We start from the raw sequence: 15,641 nt of genomic DNA on the forward strand, positions 1-15,641 counted from the left end.
GTGATCCAGTTGAAACCTTTATCTTTTCAGCCTGGCCATTTGGGAGGAAATGGTTAAGCTCAGAGCCCACGCAGCCCGAAAATGAGCGTCCTTGCATGATGCTAAGGCTGGCGAAACAAGCTCCAACAGGAAGGGCTAAGCTGTAGCATAGTGAACAGATGCATCATCGTTGACAGCAGAGTGTCAATGCCATGTGTACGAACCCCTCAAAATTTGGCGGTGAGGTGAACCTCTCCACATTCTGAAATGTTGTCAAAACCCCCTGACAGGCAACCCAATGTGCTGAACAATTTGCTGGTCCAAAGAAGTAATTTGTCTTTGTCTTCCTCACTGGCCTCTACAACTGCTCTGGGACATGCACTGGCCCCATGGAGAACTGCTGCCTTGACCATAGTTTCCTAACCTTGCTGTCTGGGTGAATTACCCAGTGTAAACTCTTCTAACTCATCTCTGTGCCTTTTGGAGTTTGACTTCTGTGCTGTTACTGAAAACGATAAAAGTGAGTGACAATTCACCTTCCAGAGAGTGGTCTCTCCTCCCTTCCCCTCCCCAATCTGTGGGATACCTGCAGGAGACCAAGGGAAAGGAGAATTGGAATAAGTGTTGGGATGTAGTGGCGATATTAAGCATTTGCAGATGACTGGCAGAGCAATGCAGCAGCGAGTTGTTACAGTTTGAGAGTTAGATAGTTAAGCAGAAAGAGAAGCCAAAGGGGAGATGTGCAAACATATGGCAGAGTTTGGCATCCTACTTGGTCATCTCTGATATGTGAAACTTCCCTCTACCAATGATACCAAGGATGATCTTTTCCAGCCCCATCAATGTCTGTAGAGCAGCAGGAAAACAAATCCTGCCTAATGCACTCTTCAAAAATCAGTTATTTATGTCTGTAAAGGGCCTGGCACAGCAATTGCTGCTTTTACAAATTTTATCACATCCTTTGTAAAATCAAGCACAAAAAATTAGGCCCCCAGAGTCTTCATAGAAAAACAAGGGGCTGGATTCTCTGCAACCTGACACCGAAATCGCGGCTGGCGCCAATGCCCCGATTCTCCGGGCCCTGAAAAGTGGCTTACTCAGAGTACGCCGCGCCGCATATCCCCGACCTGCGGCCATTGCTGGAGGCCCACCCCGCCCCCGACCGGCCGATATCCCGACGGAGTGGATCTAACGTGGTCCTGCCGGGTGGGATGCAAGCATGGCGGCTGTGGACTCAGTCCGCGGCCGCCCTGGTCGGGGGCGAGCTGATCGGAGGGCAGGGGGGCCTTATACGCAGCCGGGCAATTTTTGGGCGGGCGGTCAGTGTCGGGCATGCGGCCAATCGCACTATGTTTTTAAAAAATGTTAGAGTACCCAATTCATCTTTTTCCAATTAAGGGGCAATTTAGCGTGGCCAATCCACCTACCCTGCACATCTTTGGGTTGTGGGGGTGAAACCCACGCAAACACAGGGAAAATGTGCAAACTCCACACGGACAGTGCCCGGATCGAACCTGGGACCTCGTCGCCGTGAGGCAGCAGTGCTAACCGCTGCGCCACCGTGCTGCCCACGGGAGCACTACGTTTAGGGTCCAGCTCCGCGGCCTGAGTCCGCCATGGAGCATGGTGCGGCCGCAGGAGGCCGCCGCCGTGCACATGTGCGGCCTCCGACCCCGAAGTGCGAGGGCCCGTATCTGCAGCAGAAGCTGCTAGTTTTACGCTGGTTCACTGCTAGCCCCCTGCAGGGCTAGGAATATGTGGTCCTTTCACACCAGTTTGTCTGGCATGAAAATCCACAGTTTTTACGACGACGTGGGGGACAAAGTCCCAATAACGGAGAATCCAGACCCTGGTCTGCTTATGTCAAATAGAATGTTCAAGATCAGAAGTAACTATATTGTTATTTTTATTACAGACACCTATGTAGAATGTGAGACACCAACTGGAAAAGGTGGGACATTTTGCAACTGGCTCAATGTACAATGCAGTATACTGTGAACCTCTCTGCCTGGAGCATAGCTGTCTAAGTATATCAGTGTATGTGGTAACTCTCTTTACCCCTTTATCTACCCCTCCCAGTCAATACATTTCTTGCAGTCATTTAGGTTACTGAGCAGCCTTCACCTGGGCCATTGGCACTTTCATTGGGCGAGATTCTCCGATTCCCCGCCGGGTCGGTGAATCGCCGGGGGCTGGCGTGAATCCCGCCCCCGCCGGTTGCCGAATTCTCCGGCACCGGAGATTCGGCGGGGGTGGGAATCGCGCCGCGCCGGTTTTCGCACCCCCCCCCCCCCCCGCGCGATTCTCCGGCCCGGATGGGCCGAAGTCCCGCTGCTAGAATGCCTGTCCCGCCGGCGTGGATTAAACCACCTACCTTACCGGCGGGACAAGGCGGCGCGGGCGGGCTCCGGGGTCCTGGGGGGGGGGGGGGGGGTGCGGGACGATCTGGCCCCGGGGAGTGCCCCCACGGTGGCCTGGCCCGCGATCGTGGCCCATCGATCCGCGGGCGGGCCTGTGCCGTGGGGGCACTCTTTTCCTTCCGCCTTCGCCACGGTCTCCACCATGGCGGAGGCGGAAGAGACTCCCTCCACTGCGCATGCGCGGGAATGCCGTCAGCGGCCGCTAACGCTCCCGCGCATGCGCCGCCCGGAGATGTCATTTCCGCGGCAGCTGGCGGGGCACCAAAGGCCTTTCCCGCCAGCTGGCGGGGCGGAAATTAGTCCGGCGCGGGCCTAGCCCCTCAAGGTTGGGGCTGGGCCCCCCAAGATGCGAAGGATTCCGCACCTTTGGGGCGGCACGATGCCCGACTGATTTGCGCCGTTTTTGGCGCCGGTCGGCGGACATCGCGCTGATACCGGAGAATTTTGTCCCATCGTCTAGAAACAACTGACAGACCACTAAGTGTATCTTACAAAATCATTCCCACATCCTGCAAGAGATACCTTGTCCTGTGCTTGATACTGTCATACATGAGCACTACTGAAATTAGGAATCCGTGAAGTGGCAAAATCAGTTCTGTACTTAATGGTACTTTATGTTCACCCTTCAGGGTACTACATGCCTTGCTACAAGCAATTTATGCTACTACTTAAGTATTTCCCTGAGTTTTTCTACCAGAACTACAATGGAGAAACCAAACAGAAATTCTATTCCAGTGTAATGGGAAGAATGATTCTTCCCATTAAGTGTAACTACAACATGGCCATGGCTGTGACTGTCCTTACTATCTTCCGCACTTGTGTCATTAACATACTAGAACAGATGAGGAAATTTGTGCTTAGCACATTAGGATGTAAATGTGCAAGACGTGGGGCGTCATTCTCCGACCCCCCGCCGGGTCGGAGAATGGCCGTTGGCCGCCGTGAATCCCGCCCCCGCCCCCGCCGAAGTCTCCGCTCCCGGAGATTGGGCGGGGGCGGGAATCCAGCCGCGCCGGTTGGCGGGACCCCCCGCTGGATTCTCCGGCCCGGATGGGCCGAAGTCCCGCCCAGAAACTGCCTGTCCCGCCGGCGTAAATCAAACCTGGTATTTACCGGCGGGACCAGGCGGCGTGGGCGGGCTCCGGGGTCCTGGGGGGGGGCGCGGGGCGATCTGACCCCGGGGGGTGCCCCCACGGTGGCCTGGCCCGCGATCGGGGCCCACCGATCCGCGGGCGGGCCTGTGCCGTGGGGGCACTCTTTCCCTTCCGCCTCCGCTACGGCCTCCACCATGGCGGAGGCGGAAGAGACTCTCCCCACTGCGCATGCGCGGGAAACTTTCGGCGGCCGCTGACGCTCCCGCGCATGCGCGGAGAAACTGACAGCGGCCGCTGACGCTCCCGCGCATGCGCCGCATTTCCGCGCCAGCTGGCGGGGCAACAAACGCCATTTCCGCCAGCTGGCGGGGCGGAAATCCCTCCGGCGTCGGCCTAGCCCCTCAATGTTGGGGCTAGGCCGCCAAAGATGCGGAGACTTCCGCACCTTTTTGCCGGCGCGATGCCCGTCTGATTTGCGCCAGCTTTGGCGCCAGTCGGCGGGCATCCCGCCGTTGGGGGAGAATTTCGCCCGTGAGTTCTCTCGATCTTTTCGTCAGCTTTGATGATCTAGCCAGACGGGCTTGCTTGCATCAAACACCTGGTGGCGCTGTGCCTGGGAATTTCCTGTTTTTACGCCAGTGCTACACCTTGGGAAAGGTAGGCCCAGGTAAAACATTGGCAGGGTGGAGAGCTTCGAGGAGTCCCAAACTTTACCTGCTTGTTTCTAGCTTAATTTACAGGTGATTTTATACAAGGAGGGCACTGAAAGCATTCATCTCGTCCTGAACCAATGTCAGCGCACACACATTTCCCATGAGGGATCTCCGGGTGGTGATGAAGGGCAGGAATTTCCATCAAGCTCCTTCCACTTCATAGAATGAGAACATAGAATTCCTACAGATCAGAAGGAGGCCATTGCGCCCATCGAGTCTGCACCGACCCGACTTCCGGTGACGGTGATGTGCTGAGCAGACGTCCATCAGGTGGTTCTCCCCTGAACCAGGACAAAAGAAAGCACTTTTACTTGAAATTTGTCCAAATTTCAAAAGGAAAAATCCCTCCACAGCTAGAGGAGGGTAACCAGGAAAAAATGCCAGCAAACGGGAGCTCGAGGGGCCGAAGAGACGGCAGAAGCGACGGAAAGAGCCGTGCCCAGCAGGCGGGGGAGATGGCGGACGTTGTCAAGGGTAGGCAGCTAACTGCGAACATCAGGCGGATGCTGAATGTAATAATGACCCTTTGTGGGGAGAGAACACCAGAGGTGATTGTCTCCCTGGATGCGGAAATGACCTTCGACAAGAGTCGAATGGAAGTATCTCCTCGAGGTCGAATGGAAGTATCTCCTCGAGGTCGAGTGGAAGTATCTCCTCGAGGTCGAGTGGAAGGATCTCCTCGAGGTCGAGTGGAAGGATCTCCTCGAGGTTGAGTGGAAGGATCTCCTCGAGGTTGAGTGGAAGGATCTCCTCGAGGTCGAGTGGAGGTATCTCCTCGAGGCCGAGTGGAGGTATCTCCTCGGTCGAGTGGAAGTATCTCCTCGAGGTACTGGAGCGCTTCGGGCTAGAAACAGGATTCACCTCCTGGGTGAAACTCTTCTACAATGCCCCCAAGGCGAGCGTTCGGACCAATACCACCAGCTCGGAATACTTCCAGCTACACAGAGGCAGAAGACAGGGATGCCCACTGTCCCCGCTCCTGTTCACCCTGACAATTGAACCACTGGCGATCACTCTGCGAGACACGAAAAGCTGGAAGGGCATCCAAAGAGGAGACAGAGAGTTTCATTCTATGCGGATGACCTGCTCCGCTACATCTCGGACCCACAGAAAGGCCTGAAAGCAATCACGCAGCTCCTGGAAGGGTTCAGATCCTTCTCAAGACTACAAACTCAACCTGGGCAAGACCGAGGCATTCCTGAACGGGGGAGGGACAGAGCTGGAGGGACTACCATTCAAACTAGCCCAAAACAAATTCCGCTACCCCGGGATCCAGATATCCCGGGACTGGACATGGATCCACAAGTGCAACCAGACCAGTCTGGCAGAGGAAGTAAAAAATGACCTGCAGAAATGGGATGCACTCCCGCTCTCCCTGGCGGGGAGGGTGCAGACAATCAATATGAATGTACTGCCGAGGTTCCTCTTCCTGTTGAGATCCATACCGATCTTCACCCCCAAGGCCTACTCCACAAAGTAGATATAATGATCATTGTGTCTGTGTGTGTGTGTGTGTGGAGGGGGGGTGGGGGTGGGGGGGGGGGGCGCAAGAAAGCTGACACTGCAAAAGAGGAAAAACATGGGCAGTCTAGCATTGCCGAATCTACAGTACTAACACTGAGCGGCCACAGCTGAGAGGGTGAGGGGTTGGATACGAGAGCCAAACACGGAATGGGTGAGGCTGGAGGAGTCCTCCTGCAAGGGAACGACCCTCCGACCCTCGCCATGGCAGCGCTCCCATTTCCCCCCTCCCTCAAGACACACATTCAGCCCAGTGGCGGTAGCCACATTGAAGATGTGGAACCAAATGAGGCAACTTTTCAGTTTAACCAAGTTGTCCTCCATGGCCCCCATCTGTGGCAACCACAAATTCTCGCCAGCCATGCTTGATGCCACTTTTAAAAAATGGAGACAAGACCAAAATGGGGGGACAAATTGGGAACGGAAGTGGGTTGGAAACTCTGGAGCGAAGCACTGAGCAGGGCCAACTCCACCTCCTCCTGCTCTAGGCTAAGCCTTATGGAGTTTAAAGTGATGCACAGAGCCCACCTGACCAGAACACGAATATGCAGGTGCTTCCCAGAGGTGGACAAATGTGAACGGTGCCAGGGAGGCCCGACCAACCACACCCACACGCTCTGGGCCTGCCCCGAACTTGTCGGGTTCTGGACAGCCTTCTTCAAGGTGATACCGAAGGTTGTGGGAGTGAGGGTAGAGCCGTGCCCGAGAGTGGCAGTCTTCAAGGTATCGGACCAGCCAGACCTTCATATGGGGAAGAGGGCCGACGCCCCGGCTTTCGCTTTCCTAATCGCCCGGAGGAGAATCCCGCTCGGCTGGCGATCAGCAGCACCACTCATAGCTGCAGACCTGGCGGAATTTCCTCCACTTGGAGAAAATCAGGTACACCATCCGAGGGTTGGACCTATCTTTGAATATTAAGGGCCAATTTAGCATGACCAATCCGCCTAACCTGCACTTTGTTGGACTGTGGGCAGACACTGGGAGAAAGTACAAACGCCCCACAGTCACCCAAGGCCGGAATCAAACCCGGTTCCCCGGCTCTGTGAGCAGCAGTGCTAACCACTGTGCCACCCCTACCTCCTGCCTTCATTTCCTCAAAGTGTGGTGGGGGTCATATTTACACATTTAACACAGATTACCTGCCTTATATCAAAGCTGTGGGAGGCGATCCAAGGAGATCCCTCTCCCATAGGTGAGAACATTAGCTGTTTGCCCATTCTCCCAGACCGAGGGGTGAGGGTGGTAGAGTTAAGGTCACATATACTAGCCCCATTGATATGCCAGCTCTGTTCAGCTCCCTCAAATCAGCCTGAATCAAGCCTGTTCTGCTTGTCGTGAGGCACTTGGAGACTAGAGAGTCATCAGAATAGCTATTTAAATGTATTAAAACCTAAATTATATTGTAACTTTTCTCAACATCTCATCTGCCTGATTGACATTGCAGCTACCCCAGAGAGAAAAGGAAAGGAATGCAGGGTTAAGGGTTTCCGTCTGGCCCATTTGAAGAGTGACTTCCTGATTTTGCCTTCAAAAAGATATTGGGGACATTTCTGTTCAGATGTTGTCATTGTCAAAACCCCACAAATTAATTGAAAAGTTGGTCGTATTTATTAGGTTCTACATCAGTCAGGGTTGTATTCACTTCAACAATTTTCATTTACTTCAGGCAATGTACCAAGGTTCATCAAGCTCAGCGAACACAAACGGCTCGATAAGCGATTCCAACCAAACAGGTAAATGCTTAAGTATAAACAGAAAATGCTGGAAATACTCCACAGGTCAGGCTATGGAGAGAGGAACAGGTTTGTAACCTTTTAGCGGAATACCCAGGTAAATGCTTAAGCTGCTCAGCAAATTGCAGATAGATGTACAGCATTGGTCACCAATTTCTTTTGTTCTTAAAGGTATGGTAATCGTTAACGCAATGGGGCGGGTTTAGCACACTGGGCTAAATCGCTGGCTTTTAAAGCAGACCAAGGCAGGCCAGCAGCACGGTTCAATTCCCGTAACAGTCTCCCCGAACAGGCGCCGGAATGTGGCGACTCGGGGCTTTTCACAGTCACTTCATTTGAAGCCTACTTGTGACAATAATCGATTTTCATTTTTCAATGTGGAAATTATTTTATTGTGTTCCTATCGCAATATGAAAAGTGTGACCCAAAGCAACTCTTCTGGGGCATCAACTTGTGGTTATAATTTTGGCCTGAACAAGAATTCAACCCTGTCCTTTTCTTTATCCACATCGTACCATACAATGGTAAAGAAACTGTGAGCCGGCAAATTGGATTGGATTTGTTTATTGTCACGTGTACCGAGGTACAGTGAAAAGTATTTTTCTGCGAGCAGCTCAACAGATCATTAAATACATGGGAAGAAAAGGGAAGAAAAGAAAATACATAATAGGGCAACACATGGGAAGAAAACGGAAGAAAAGAAAATACATAATAGGGCAACACATGGGAAGAAAAGGGAAGAAAAGAAAATACATAATAGGGCAACACAAGGTACACAATGTAACTACATAAGCACTGGCATCGGATGAAGCATACAGGGTGTAGTGTTAATGAGGTCAGTCCATAAGAGGGTCATTTGGGAGTCTGGTGACAGTGGGGAAGAAGCTGTTTTTGAGTCTGTTCGTGCGTGTTCTCGGACTTCTGTATCTCCTGCCCGATGGAAGAAGTTGGAAGAGTGAGTAAGCCGGGTGGGAGGGATCTTTGATTATGCTGTCCGCTTTCCCCAGGCAGCGGGAGGTGTAGATGGAGTCAATGGATGGGAGGCAGGTTTGTGTGATGGACTGGGCGGTGTTCACGACTCTCTGAAGTTTCTTGCAGTCTGGGCCGAGCAGTTGCCATACCAGGCTGTGATGCAGCCCGATAGGATGCTTTCTATGGTGCATCTGTAAAAGTTGGTAAGGGTTAATGTGGACATGCCAAATTTCCTTAGTTTCCTGAGGAAGTATAGGCGATTTTGCAGTCCTATCCCATTCTTTGCACCATTTCTTTCTGTTTGTTTTTCATCTGAGAAATGTGTCAGGCCTCGCATCCAGTTAAGTCTTTTTTTGTAGAAGCATTTGATAGTGTGTGGGTCGGATTTCAATTTGCATTCTCTCAATTCCCTGCCATAGGGGCTGGTTTAGCACAGGGCTAAAGAGCTGGCTTTGAAAGCAGACCAAGGCAGGCCAGCAGCACGGTTCAATTCCCGTACCAGCCCCCCCCGAACAGGCGCCGGAATGTGGCGACTAGGGGCTTTTCACAGTAACTTCATTTGAAGCCTACTTATTATGACAATAAGTGATTTTCACTTCATTTCATTTCACAGCTTCAGCATAAATCCCAGTGCAAGTGACCATTTACGCCATTTCTCTGGGATTTCTACGAATCTTCCGCCAATGTGGGAGCAGGGGAACCTCTGCCGAGGTTTCACCCGAAGGTTCCCCTTGCATTGATGTGGGGAAAAAATTCCTTTGTCACCACAAGGTGCGAAGCTATATTCATTACACATAAAGCATTGTCTATTTCATTATTTAACTTTGCATTTTTCCAGGACACTCGAGCATTTAGGTGGTGCTCAGATGAATGAAAAAACAACTTTTGCAAGCTCTATTAAAATTTGTTCAGTATCATATAGCACAAGTAGGGTTTCACTTGTGTAAGTTAGCAATGGGATAAATTTTCACCAATAGTATTTGTGGCGGGATCATATTGCAATTCAGACGCAAATCCAATATGCAGGCTGACAGTTTTCCATCCATTGTGTGGGAGAGAATGTTCATAACAGATAAGCTCAACAAAATAACAAAATATGAGTGTTGACATACCTTTACGACAAAGTACCAGTCAATAGGGGATTGATTTAATGGAAATTAAACAGAGTCCCGTTTCGAGCGTGGTTAGCCAGGGTGTTTCCCGACACTGGGCGTGCCAAGAAAGGGCAGCATGGTAGCATTGTGGATAGCACAATTGCTTCACAGCTCCAGGGTCCCAGGTTCGATTCCGGCTTGGGTCACTGTCTGTGCGGAGTCAGCACATCCTCCCCGTGTGTGCGTGGGTTTCCTCCGGGTGCTCCGGTTTCCTCCCACAGTCTAAAGATGTGCAGGTTAGGTGGATTGGCCATGATAAATTGCCCTTAGTGTCCAAAATTGCCCTTTGTATTGGGTGGGGTTACTGGGTTATGGGGATAGGGTGGAGGTGTTGACCTTGGGTGGGGTGCTCTTTCCAAGAGCCGGTGCAGATACGATGGGCCGAATGGCCTCCTTCTGCACTGTAAATTCTATGACATATGATAAGAACTACCCTGCTATTCAACGTGAGTCTGCTTCATTTCGGGGCCTCAGCAAAGACCCACCGAGGAAGCATTTGTCCCATTTCCTGCATTATGAGCCCCGCTCGCCAGTGCAGGAAGAGATTGCGGTGCCCCGACGTCTAGACTATCACACCGCAGCCTCCGGACCCCATTTCAATGCCCCAACTGGCCTATGAGGGTCATCAAGCCCCGCCCACACCCATCATAAGTGCAGGGTGCCCCTGGGCCGATCCTCAGTGTGTGCAAAATGCCACACGGGCACCATGGCAGTGCCAGCTTGGCTGCCCGGCAGTGCCCCTGTCAGGTTGGGAGTGCTCAGGTAGCATTAGGGTGCCAGGGTACCGAGCCCAGAGCCCGACCACCCAGGCCCCCCCGACATGTCTTGTCCACGTCGGTGGAGACCAGTGCTAAACAACGCTTACTTGGGGTCTCCACAGCATGAGGGTTAGATCCCACGCCTTGGGTAACTCTGGCGAGAGCATATTCATGTGGGCCTGGCTGTACACTTGAATATGCAAATATAGGCCCTGCCCATTGTGAGCGAGATCCAGATCGCGATGCCTCGTGAGCTCTTGTTACATCTCGCGAGGCGCGACAAAGCCTCTCGCGAGATTTATTGGCCTTGTCGTGTCCCGAGTCAGGCCCGTCCGATTGATCACGGCCTAGAACTCACATTTGAAGGTTGACTGACATGTGTATCAACCATAGTCAATGAACTGGGATTAGTAGCTTGCAATTAATTTCATTTGAGAATCTTAAACAAATCTTTTAAGCATTTCTGATGCTTTAATTGAAGATTTCTATCCCAATACAATGTTATAGTTGGAGTATTTCAATACCTTTTACGGGTAATACTGAAACAGATAAGTTTTGCCTCTACTCTTTTTGAGAATGGTTACAAATCAGGTACACCATAGGTCACCATATTTATTTCCATAGTTCGAACAATAGAACCATAGGATTCCTACAGTGCAGAAGGAGGCCATTCAGCCCATCGAGTCTGCACTGACCCTCTGAAAGAGCACCCTGTCTAGGCTCACTCCCCCGCCCTATCCCCGTAACCCAAGATGTGCACATCTTCTGCACACTAAGGGGCAATTTATGGCTAATCCATCTAACCTGCACATCTTTAGACTGACAGAGGAAAGCTGAGCACCTGGAGGAAACCCAGGCAATCACAGGGGGAATGTGCAAACTCCACACAGGCAATCACCCAAGGCCAGAATTGAACCCAGGTCCCTGGCGCTGTGAGGCAACAGTACTGCCCACTTCACCACCCCATTATTTTTTTATGCAACACACTCTCCATTTGTGTCACTTTCCACAGTAAGGTTAATTAATTAATTCAGAGTTCTGGCTACATGGCTGCACTAAAAGCAGTCTTTCGGCATCCTGTGCCAAACAAGACCCGTAAGATGACTTGTGCTTTTTATGCGTGAGTTGCTTGGTAATGTGGGTATGTCTGTGTGATCACAACGTGTGGTGTGATGTGCATGGCTGACACAATAACAACTTGTGACTGTTGGCATTTCATAGAAATATTTATCAGTGTAATTAAGCTGGTGTCATTTTTCTATTACCATTGATATACTCACTTCAAACAAAGTCATGTTCTTATCAATATTAAGTGGTCTCTATGTAGAAATATCCTATTTTGATACCATATAATTAGTGTGTGATTAGTACTTTGACACCTAGTGAATTAACAGCTTTTGCAGGTGTATAATTATGCATTCCCAATGCCTGTAGTAATATCCACTGAACTGTAAAGAATTCAGCCTTCGACTATCACAAAAACTGGACTTCTTGAATGCTAATCCAGTAATACAGTTAATCCAGAATTCCTGCAAAGTTGCACATATTCATCGTTTCCAATCTTGCCCAGGACCATTCATTCCTTGAGCCCTACGGACTTCTAATGCAATGCTTTTTTTCAAGATAGTGGTTGGAGTGGAGTTCTGTATACAATTTGAAACCAAACACATCAGGCCCCATTTGGAGTATTGTGAGCAGTTTTGGGCCACGTATCTAAGGAAGGATGTGCTGGCCTTGGAAAGGGTCCAGAGGAGCTTCACAAGAATGATCCCTGGAATGAAGAGCTTGCCGTATGAGGAACGGTTGAGGACTCTGGGTCTGTACTCATTGGAGTTTAGCAGGATGAGGGGGGATCTTATTGAAACTTACAGGATACTGCGTGGCCTGGATAGAGTGGACGTGGAGAGGATGTTTCCACTTGTAGGAAAAACTTGAAGCAGAGGACACAATCTCAGACTAAAGGGATGATCCTTTAAAACAGAGATGAGGAGGAACTTTTTCATCCAGAGGGTGGTGAATCTGTGGAACTCTTTGCCGCAGAAGGCTGTGGAGGCCAAACCATTGAGTGTCTTTAAGACAGAGATAGATTGATTAATAAGGGGATCGGGGGTTATGGGGAGAAGGCAGGAGAATGGGGATGAGAAAAATATCAGCCATGATTGAATGGTGGAGCAGACTCGATGGGCCGAGTGGCCTAATTCTGCTCCTATGTCTTATGGTCTTATGTGGGACCTTGTTAAAGGCTTTGCTGAAATCCACATAAACTACATCAACTGCACTATCCTCATCTACACATCGAATCACCTCGGAAAATTCAGTCAGATTTGTTATTTAAATTTTGTTAGTTAATTTTTTTATTAAAGTATTATGATCCCAGTTGATGTTGTAACTGAACGGAAAGATCCCGGAATAGAACCCTTGCTCAAAAGACTGCGGGCGGGATTTTCCATCGGCCGACACTAAAATCGGGAAATGCGATTGGGCGTGTCGTGTTGGATGCTCTGTTACACAGACGAACCAACACGGTTGCGGATGGTACAACTCAGTTTTATTACTAACAATATTTACAATGATAAACTGGTTACTGTGGGTCGTTCATTACCCTTGAATCTGTGGACCTATCCCTAACACTATCTTGGAGTGGCACTCAGCACATGGTGAATGTCTGAGTGGCTTGCTGTGAGCTCTGTGCCCTGAGCTGTCTCCTGCTGGAATGAGCGGGAAGTGTCGTGTTCCCCGTTTTATAGTGTGTATGCTCTTGCCTGTGATTGGCTGTGGTGTTGCGTGTGTATTGATTGGTCCGTTGATCTGTCCATCAGTATGTATGTATGTTTGCACCATGATGTTTACCTGAATATCATGACAGGGCGGAGAATCAGTTTTGACGCCTAAAATGTGACAGGCGTCGGTTTCATGCAAAATTGCAATTCTCCGGTGCTTCGACAGTGGCGTCAATGTGTTCCACTCCGCATGTACAGTAAAGATCGTTGGCACATCACTAATGGGCCTGAAACGGTATTCTTCGGGTCCACCGCGATCCTCCACCTCCACTGAGGGGAAGTCCCGATGGTGACTTTCACTTGTGGGTTTTAAAAATCGTGAAACAGATGCGGTCGCTGATGAGGGAGAGAGATGGTTCCGGAAAGTGGCCAACATCGCCATAGTTTGCTGACAACTGTGCCGTTGGCCCGGGGGCTTCTGCCAAGGCTGGGGGGGGGGGGGGGGGGGGGCGGTAGCAGTGGGCGGCCAGGAGGCGGGCTACGAGGTCGGGTGGACGAGCATGGAACACCATTGCCGCAGCCGGAAAGTCAGCCATGCAGCTGCGCACAACGCTGACTACCCACTGTCAACTTAGGGCCAAGGGTCATATAGGTGCAATCCATTGCCTCGAACCACTGATGGTATCCTCACTGTCATCCAGACCTTTAGAACATTTCAGAATAGATCGTTTCAAACTCTAGGGGAAGGCATTCCTCATAGTTGTCGACTATTACTCCAGATGAAGTTGTAGCCACCTGGGTTGGCCAATTCCCGATGTGAAATGGAGGACAGCAAAGGCTGAAGGGAAATCTAGCCAACACAGGCAGAAACTAGCAGGTGCAAGTTTACTGTGTATTAAACTCTGCAAAAGCCCAGACAGCATCGATATCAGCAACCATCTGCACAATAATGTAGCGGCCATCTACATACTAATGAGCGATCCCTGGGAACAATCGAAACATTTGGGATAAACAAGGCCACGCCAGACTCCCCGGTGCCAGCAGGAGCCAACACAAGAGGTTAACGGACACCTCAAGACCGCCCATCGATCAGGGAACCGCTCCAGTATTGGAGAAATCGAACCAAGCGATTGGAACGAAGTCCAATCACATGGAACCAGGTACGGGGTCTGCCCCGAAAGGCGGGAAGCCCCTGGGGACTATAAAGTGAAGCCCCCAAGTTCAAATCGTCCTTCTTGACAGGGTCACTCAGCAACGCGAACCAACCCTTGAATGTGACCTGTCCAAGCTGCCGCCAAAAGAACGTAAGTCTCAAGTCAACGCTCGCTACGAGATAGGCGCTCCTAGATACCAGTCCATACCAGCTTTGAATCCCGCAGACTCAGAACCCGAACGAAAAGCCATTTGTTCCCCTGACCTGGTGGGCCAGTCCGAAGCTACGTATTGGCCTGTTAGTGATAGAAATAGCTTAGAAAGTAGAGTTTATGCATGAGTAGATTTGACTGTGTGTAAATAAATGAGCTTTGATTTGAATCTTACTAATTGGTGTATTGAGTTATTGATCATTACTTGAACCTGAACCTCGTGGCGATATCATAAAGATACCTGGCGACACTAGAGCAAAGGTTATAAAACAGAGCCAATTGAACCAACCAAAAGTTAGCAACAAAATTACAAATCTTCATGAAATCACCTTGGAAGCAATTATTAAAATACATTTTTGCCGCACTGGCTTTGAAGCCTACATCCTTTTTTGTACCAAGTCCCACTCATGCCTACTGTACTTCAAATTTAAAATTCAAACCCTTCTATGGCCCTGCATCTTTTTATCTCCATGACATCCGTGAGCCACATAATTTCCCTCCCTGGCCTCTGCATTACCGTGACTCTGGATTCTTGCATGTTCTCCCTTCCCCACGCACCCCTCCCCGATGAACTCAATGCATTCTATGCCCGGTTTGAGCAGGCAACCAACAATCCGCTGTCGAATGCCCCAGCAGCCCATAACTCACCCATACCCACCATCACAGCTTCCAAAGTCAGATTGGCCTTCATGGAAGTGAACCCTTGGAAGGTGACGGGATCCCTGGTCGTGCACTCAGAGCCTGCGCGGACCAGCTGGCAGGGGTATTCACAGACATCTTTAACCTGTCCCTACTCCACTCCGAGGTCCCCACCTGCTTCAAGAAGACCAACTTCATACCGGTACCAAAGAAGAACCAGGCAACGTGCCTCAATGACTACCGACCAGTGGCCCTGACTTCAGTCGTAATGAAGTGCTTTGAGAGGTTGATCATGAAGCGCATCACCTCCATACTCCCAGAACACCTTGATCCACTGCAATTCGCATACCACTGCAACCGGTCCACATCAGACACCATTTCCCTGGCCCTACACTCATCCCTAGAGCATCTCGAAAACAAGGACTCCTACATTAGACTCCTATTTATTGACTACAGCTCCGCCTTCAACACCATAATCCCAGCCAAGCTCCTATCAAAGCTCCAAAACCTAGGACTTGGCTCCCCACTCTGCAACTGGATTCTCGATTTTCTGACCAACAGACCACAATCAGTA

At 50.5% G+C, this 15,641-nt stretch overlaps 1 protein-coding gene across 2 annotated transcripts in view; it reads left to right on the forward strand.

Annotated features, from left to right (window-relative positions):
* LOC140394917 (uncharacterized) overlaps positions 1 to 15,641 on the forward strand; it is a 72,514-nt gene that overhangs the window by 8,164 nt on the left and 48,709 nt on the right. For both annotated transcript variants that reach the window (XM_072482101.1, XM_072482102.1), the window contains exons 3-4: positions 1,895 to 1,930; positions 7,394 to 7,460. In XM_072482101.1, coding sequence (XP_072338202.1) covers positions 1,895 to 1,930; positions 7,394 to 7,460 — 103 coding nt within the window. The remainder of the gene's footprint in view (positions 1 to 1,894; positions 1,931 to 7,393; positions 7,461 to 15,641) is intronic.

This window comes from Scyliorhinus torazame, chromosome 18 (assembly GCF_047496885.1).
Source record: "Scyliorhinus torazame isolate Kashiwa2021f chromosome 18, sScyTor2.1, whole genome shotgun sequence".
Lineage (NCBI taxonomy): Eukaryota > Metazoa > Chordata > Chondrichthyes > Carcharhiniformes > Scyliorhinidae > Scyliorhinus > Scyliorhinus torazame.